Raw genomic sequence first — 8,309 nt, 5'->3', positions numbered from 1 at the left:
TAAAGAACAAATTCAGCAATTTATCAGTTGGATTATCCTAATCCTATGCTTAGCATTTTCCCTGTGATGTAGAAGTTACAGATCTCCATTAGACAAAGGAGGTAGTCAATACTCAGGTTGAAAAGAAAGCTCAGTGTATGACTTTATAAACGAAGTTCTCTTTTAACCCCAGGAAGAGAAATTCTAATAGAAATCATCTGAATGCCTAGTCTTAATTACTGGAAAACAAACAAAGCAATATCAGCTTGCCAACTGCTAAAGTACTTAGTACCAAATGTTTTCATTTATTTTAGTAGAAAACTATTTCTAAAAGGGGAATAAAAGCTGATAATATTTTTACACTAACATTTTAACCATGTTATACATTTTGTGAAGAAAAAGTTATATTGCCTTTAGCACTGATTTTTGTCAACTGTAATTTGTTGACCTACTGGAAAATTTTTAATGAAAAATGAATTTTCCAGAGTAAAAGTGTTTAGAGAAAAGCAAGCTTTTTCTGTAACTTGTTGGTAATATAATTACATCAGTTGTTGAATCTGCTTCTGTTCCCTGAATTCAAAGCATTCAATTGTTATACCAAAGATGAACAATTTATAACTCTATCAGAGAGCATTGATAAATTTGAAATCCTATGGTTTTTTTCCTTGAATATTAGAAACTGGTTATAAAAAATGTATTTTCTAAAGTTGCTTCAAAAATAAGACACTAATCTTTAAAAAAGAATTTTGCTAGAGTATATTCTAAAGAACTCTCTATTGCTTCTGCTGAACCAAGTAACTACATTTATGTCTATCATGTTAATTTACTGATAATAGTATTTCTTAGATATTTTTACTCTTTATCTTGATAATTTCAAGAATCTTTATTTTGATTACTACATTAAATGTCAAGTGTGTGTCTTATGAGCCATTGAATTGGCTCCAACTCCTGGCGACTCTATGAATGAGGGATGTCTGTAAGGGTGGAATTGAGTAAATTAATAAGACAGTTAAACTTAGCTAGTTTGTAGCTGAACTCACCACATAGCTCTCCGTCCAGGCACTTGTCATTAAACCTGATTTGTTTGCAGTTAGATCCATCCAGATATTCATCTGTTTTCCTTTTGTTTCTCCCCTCACTGATTAACTGAAGAACTCTGTTCCCTTTCTCAAGGCTACCCGTACCTCGTTAGTTAACAACATCCTAACCGGGAAAGGAACAATTTCTTAATCCTCAGGCGCCTGGGCACCGGACACTGGAATCCAATTTACAACTTCTTGCAGTATTTACTGGTAACACATTAAAGTCCCAAGCCGCTATGGCTGAGCATGAATCTAGAGTCCGGAGATAACATCATCTTCACACAGACCAGACCCCAGGAAGGATGTTAGCCCTCAGACCTGCCTGACCGACTCCCCCTTTCCTATATAAGAAAAAGCTAACCTGAAGTTAGATGCAACTGTCCACTCTCAGACTCTAGACACTTCCCCGGCACTCCCCCATCCCGGTTCTCCCCTTACTACCCATGGTAGCCATCATCTTTGGACCCTGCCATGGGCATTTTCTCTCTGCCCTAACTTTAATAAAAAGCTTCCTTTGTAGAGTCTGTGAATGCTTACACCTTTTGCAAACAACCAGGGGTTAATTCTACAGCATAATAATGTCTACAATGTCCTGTCCTCAAAAGCTCTGCTCAGCTCTTGTAGATTCATGCTGATGGTTTCTTTTATGGAGTCAATCCCTCTCATATTTGGTCTTCCTCTTTTCCTGCTGCCTTCTGTTTTTCCCAGTACTCTTGTCTTTTCCGAAGAACCCTGCCTTCTCATGATGTGCCCGAAGTAGGGCCACTTCGGTTTCTTCATTGGTGCCTCCAGTGATGTTTCAGGACTAATTTGCTCTAAGACCCACTTGTTCATCTTTCTGTCTGTGTTACTGTAGACTCAAAGGGTCCGCTTGCCTGCAAGCACTCAAGCCAAATAAGATATGAGCAGTAGTACGCAGCAAAGAAAGTAAAGGTTTATTTAAGGATCTGGCACCAAGCCTGGAGGCACAGGTAAGCTAGTGTTCTCAAAAACCTGGCTCCTCTATGGCCTCTATTGGCTGGGTTATATAAGGGGAAAGGCATTAATCATGGTTACTATGGGAGCTGGGGCTGGGGACTCTATTGATTAGTCGGGGCTAAGGCAGGGAGCCGTTGATCATGGCTTCAGGTCCTGGTGTCAGTCATGGCTTTGTTCAGTCTGGTTTCCAGGGGATGCAGTCTGTGGAGCCATTTAATTTTCATGCGTCCAGAACTGAAACCTAACTAAGGCCAAGGTGTGATCTTTGTTTGACTAAAACCTTATTTTAGTTTGAGGTTTGGTTAGTGTATCTTGGTCATGGTTGATAGACCTGAAGCTTTATTCTTATGAGAGTTTGATGCTGACCAGAACCTAATGTTCTAAGGGCTTAATGATTAAAAGGAGTGGACATACAGTACATGTACAGGTAGTAGGATCTGGGGAAAGAATACAAGTGAGTTATAATTCTATCAGGATAAACAAAACTAGCTTGGATTAAAGCAGAATGCATGCTGAAGAAATGAAGTTCATGTGCAGTTACACCAGCCCAGGGTATCCTTAGAGTTCTCCTCCAATACCATATTTCAAATGAATCATTTTTTTTCCTGTCAGAATTTTCACATGTTCAACTTTCATATCTGTACATAGCAATTGGGAACACGAGTGTGTGTGGATGATCTTAGCTTTTGTCTCTAGTGACACAGTTTTGCTCTTGCTTATCGTTCCTAATTATTCCATTGCTGCCCTTCCAAGACAGCCTTCTCTTGATTTCATGGCTGCAGTGTCTTTTTGAGTTGATGACTGAACCGAGGTAAGCAAAATCTTTAACAATTTCAATGTCTTCATTGTTTAAGTTATGTGTTTTTTCTGTCATCATGATTTTTGTCTCCTTGATATACAAATGCAGTACTGCTTTGGCACTTTCTTCTTTCACTTTTATCAGTAGTCATTTGAAATCATTGCTACTTGCTGCCAGTAAGATGGTGTCATCTGCATATCTTAAGTTATTAAGATTTCTTTCACCACTGTTCATTCTTCCTTCCTCTGAGTCTAGTCCAGTTTTTTGTATGATATGTTCTGCATACAGATTGAACAAATGAGATAAAATTCACCTTTGTTTGACAACTGTGCCTATAGGGAACCATTCTGTCTTTCCATATTCTGTCCTGACAGTGGCTTCCTGTCCACAATATAAGTTATGCATTAGGACAATCAAATGCTGAGGCACACCTGTTTCTTTCAGAGCAACCCATTGCTTTTCACGATCAACACAGTAAAAGCCTTCACTGTAGTCTATAATACATAGACTATCCTTACACTGAAATTCCTTGGAGCACTCCAGTATCCAAGGAATGCTTGCAATTAGACCTGAAGTGCTTCTTCCTTTGCTGAATCCAACTTGAATGTCCAGCATTTCTTACTCCATATAAGATAGAAGTCTTTGTCACATCACCTTGAACGCCACTGTACTTTCGTGGAAATTAGAACAATGGCACTGTAGTTACTGCACTCCTTGGTATCGCCTTTCTTGAAGATGCAGATGTATATTGAATGTTTCCAGTGTGCTGGACATTGTTTTGTTTTCCATATTTGTTGACATATTCTTGCTAGGATTTTGATAGATTCAGTATCTGTGGCTTGAAATAATACTGTCAGTAACCCATTCACCCCTGGTGATTTATTTTTCCCTGATACTTTCAGGACAGTATTCCCTTCATTTTCTAGAATTATAGGTTCTTCCTCATATATATGTATATATAAACTAATATAATGTTATATGCCAATTATATCTCAATAAAACAAATTAAATATTCTCCAGGAGTTTGATCTAAGGAAGAACTTATTTCCCAGGCATGAGACTTTCCCAAGCATGCTTACACAATCCTCCCCCTGGTATTCTTAGCCAAGGAACATCATTGCCTTTTCCCACCTCTTGAAGTTCTCTATCTTCTAGCATGGCTTTCTGTTTTCTCCTTAGATGATTTTTCATGTTGCTCCTGTAGCTAAAAAAAAAAAAAAAAAAAAGAAGGAGAAAAAAAGGAGTAAATAGATATGAAACAATTTTACTGCTCTATTTTTCATAGAAATAAATGCTTAAATAACTATGTATTTTTCCTGCTTAGTTCTTCTAATTAAGCATTTGAACAGAAGTTCTTAAGCTAGGTTCCATTGATGAGTTTTAAGAGGGCCTAGACAAAAATATTACATGTAATACTTTATGTATAGGTGCAAAAGTACACTTATTGGATGGGACAGGAGACAGGGGGAGTAGACAAGTTCTTTATTATATGTACAGAGGGGTCCATGACCCCATAACATTTAAGAAACACTATGTTAGAAGTTCAGTCCTAAGACTGTTAAAACTGGTAGAAAGAAAGTGTAGATGACAAAAGAAAAATTCTGAGACTGTTGAAATAATACAAGTGGGAAAGGATCAAGCTGAGCACAAGTTAGTGACAGTTGAGATGAAGAGGGTAGATTTAAAAACATATATTTTCTGAAGTAGCTGCCTTATGTCAAGTACCCTAGGAAATGAACTATAAGACAGAGATTTGCAAGAGGTTCATTGGCAAGTGCTCTTGAAAACCATTTTGGAACAGAGTGAAGGAAGCAGAACTGGGTAGAGGGAGGAGTATAACTGTGATACAATGACAATAGATCTCATCCAATCTCAGGTGGAGCTCTGAGCTTGCTATGGCTCTTTAGAAATACGCTGCAATGAGGCAATAGGGCTGGATACTTTTATTCTTGCATTGACTCATGATAGAGCGCAGGCTGTCTCTGAAGAGGGGACATGAACTTGGTGAAGCATCTTTTGCCAGCAGAGAGCAATTGTGAAATGGGACTCCAATACAAACCATCAGCAGCCAACATTTTCAGCAGTTCAAAGAATGAGTACCTTGGTCTTTAAAGGGAATCTAAGTGGCTCACCATATATCCACTAGAAAAATATTAATAAGATTTTAAAATATAGGTGTTTATGATAATGATTATGATGTGCCAGATCTGTGATAAGCACTATGAATACAGCAGTAAAGAGGAAAAATATCACTATTTGCATGATGTACTGATGAACCGGGAAATGAAGGAGGAGGAGCACATTAGAGAGGGGCTGATTGATTATTTATTTAGCAATATCTAAATCAATTTATTTAGCAATCTTTACTCGATTCAGTTAGCAGTGTACAATAGTAAAAGTCAAAGGCAATTAAGGCAATCAAAGAATATAATCACAAGAATGTGTAATAACAAAAAGTAAAATGCAGTTAAGATTAAATTACAGACACATTAATAACAATGTTATGTCAAAGAAGCTCACCGAATCGTGGGAAATAACTCTGGAAATGTCAGGAACCAGCCAAACCTCACAGGACTTCCAGCCTCCGGCACTGGAAGCCAAGGCTGGGAGCTCACCAGGTCCGTGGTTGGAAAACTGGAGCGTCTCCCAATGCCTTTTTCAAGTTCCCAAGAATGCCAGAATGATGATGAACCAAAGAATCTCTCTCCCCTATTGCAAAAATCTTTTTTTTTTCTCAACTGAGGTCAGTCTTATATATATATATCTTTCCCAAAAATATACTTTAGAGCCAGGCTCTTTATTCCTGCCTCCCCCTCCGGGAATAGCCAGTTCCAGGAGGGTCCGGCAGTCAATGATAAAAAAAGAAAATATATTATTTATTCGGCTGAAGGGTTAGTTCATCTGGACAAGCGATATCTATTGTTCTTGCTTGGGACCATTAGCCCAAGGTCTTCCAAAGCCTGGCAACATGCCTGTCACGTTGTCCTGGTATAACTTAGCTACTTCTTCATTTCATCTATTGATGTGGGTGAAACAAACAGAACAAAGAGGGAATTCTCTCAACCCCTGATTAGGAATTTTTTTAACCCTAAGCTAACCATCACCTCACAGCACAGAAAGAACAGCAAACATCATCTCATATCTCCCCTGCTCAGGAGAATGAGACCAAAGGGGGAATTTACTCAACCCCTGATCATAGCACCTCACCTACAGGAACAAATAAAAGCTAATAGACAAAAGCTCACATCAACCAATAAAAGCAAATTTTCTTCAACTTCTTCCCTACAATTCGGCCTCAAAATTTGTTTTTATTGGTAATAAGTCATCATTGCCATCTGTGTATGAGGGGCATTCTAGCACACCTGATAAACCTGTAAACAATAGGGAATAAGGATGTAACGGAGTAATAGACCAGCAATAGCAATAAATGTTCCAGTTCATATTAGATAGCCAAGGCATTATAGGGTCTTCACGGAAATCATCAATTAATGAAATGAGTTGTTGTATGTCTTCCATAAGCGATGATACATTGGTTTTATAATCTGGGATATACACGTAACATTTAGTTTCTGTTATAACACATACTCTTCCTTGAGCTGCAGTGAGTATCATTTGATTCTGTAAGACAACGGTACGAATTTGAGCGGTTTCTTGATTCAGCAGGTTAATACTACTATGTGAGTCATTAAGAGCTTCTTCTACATGTGAAACCAGAGCCTCAATGTATGATTCCATTATAATGGCTCCAGCTTGTGGGACAAAAATGGACACAGCATAGAACCATGAAGGGGTCCTATGAACTCTTCTTCATTGGGATTTTACCACAGGCCAGTTATGGGGGGTTTGGGATAGGGTTGAATAAGTGGTGAAAGGGATATAGGGTCAACCCCAAGCACAACGCCCATTCAATGAAGTGGAAGATACTGCCATCCAAAATGGCCAAATATCCATAGAGCTCCCCAAGGGACAGGAGTGGTGAGGGAGATCTTCATGGGCTTCATGCCCGGGGTTAAAGATATATCGAGAACATTAGTACAGGCACTAGCATGAGTCAACCCCACCATAACATTTGTCCAACCATGATTTTGAACACACTAATAACTGACATTAGAGGGGTACACCACCAGTCCCAATTCCCAGTAATGTGTACTCCATTTATTAACATGTTTGGAGTAGAATGATTAATTAGGGCTCATCCATGTAATCCAATATGTTTGATGGTGTCCTTCCAAGATTTCCACATAGATGGCCAAGTAGCACTGTTTCGCGTCATTTTTCATTCGGACTGAGTTGTCATACAGATACTCCCGGGAACTCCTACTCTGGCAGATGCTGGCAGTTGTACACAGATCCAGCATTGGGATTGATTGAAGGCTTTAGCTGTGGAGACAGTCCATTCTACAAAGGTATTTCCTTGACAAGAGACAACTGACAAGTCATTGCCGGTTAAAACAATAAGGTAGTGGAATATGATATTTTTTAGGATCTCCAGGGAACATTACAACATCAACATTTTCTTGCCCTAGGGCTATTAACTCTCCAGCTTGAGAAATATATTGAGGTGGTTTCTTTACCCAAATTTTGGCACCAGGATGAAGAATAGGATTGGTAGATCTGAAACACCAACACCTCGTTGAGTCAAAAGATGAGGGGGATCAATTTCACTGATAGGCCACATCGTATAAGGGATCACTAGCAGTTGCACAATGCGATCCCCCTTCTTACATGTCCATTCTTGATCTGCGTCATTCTGTAAAATAACCTTTAATTCTCTCTGATAATCTGAATCAATTGCTCCTCCTTGTACCTGAACACCTTGACTGGCTAAAGTAGATCGATTTTTCAACAGTCCAAAGTGATGGGACAGTCGAACAATACCAATGTGCAAAGGAATGACCAAGCATTCCCTGGTTGGGATGGTATGGCATTCAGGATTATAAAGATCCATACCAGCAGCCCCGGGTGTAGCAAATTGAGGCAAATATGTTTCAGGGTCTAACCACTAAAACTGAACTTCTTTAACTGGAATATCTGACAACAGCTATTTGTAAATTAGGGACCATCATCCTCATTAGACGAGTTTCTTGGGCATTAATGGGACAATTGTTCAACTGCTTCAGGGCTACGACCAAATTATCTTTCCAACGGCAGTATGCGCCATCACCCAATATCTGTAACTGTTTTATCAGCAAACCATTCATTCTCTCTACCAGTCCTGTTGCTTGAGGATAATAAGGTATGTGATAGACCCATTGAATATCATGTCATTCTGCATATTTACAATCAACTTACCTTTAAACTGAGTGTCATTGTCTGATTGTACTTGGGTTGGGGTACCATAATACAATGTAAGGATTTCTAAAGTTTTGATTGTATTTTGTTGAGTGGCATGTTTGTAAGTGTTGGCCACTAAATATCCTGAATAGGTATCTACACAGGTACAAACATACTGACAATTTCTGTCTTGGGGA

At 38.8% G+C, this 8,309-nt stretch overlaps 1 protein-coding gene across 1 annotated transcript; it reads right to left on the bottom strand.

Moving 5' to 3' along the window:
- Positions 1-7,408: 7,408 nt before the first annotated feature.
- LOC117012297 (deoxyuridine 5'-triphosphate nucleotidohydrolase-like) lies at positions 7,409-7,786 on the bottom strand. The gene has a single exon (XM_033088435.1). The coding sequence runs from the start codon at positions 7,784-7,786 to the stop codon at positions 7,409-7,411; it is 378 nt and encodes a 125-aa protein (XP_032944326.1).
- Positions 7,787-8,309: the final 523 nt, after the last annotated feature.

The sequence above is a fragment of the Rhinolophus ferrumequinum genome, chromosome X (assembly GCF_004115265.2).
Source record: "Rhinolophus ferrumequinum isolate MPI-CBG mRhiFer1 chromosome X, mRhiFer1_v1.p, whole genome shotgun sequence".
Classification (NCBI taxonomy): Eukaryota; Metazoa; Chordata; class Mammalia; order Chiroptera; family Rhinolophidae; genus Rhinolophus; species Rhinolophus ferrumequinum.
Note: the sequence above shows the minus strand (reverse complement) of the source record. Positions and strands in the feature narration are given on the sequence as shown.

Coding starts and splice junctions, on each gene's coding strand:
- LOC117012297 (XM_033088435.1), bottom strand. CDS start 7,786: ATGGATCTTTATAATCCTGAATGCCATACCATCCCAACCAGGGAATGC.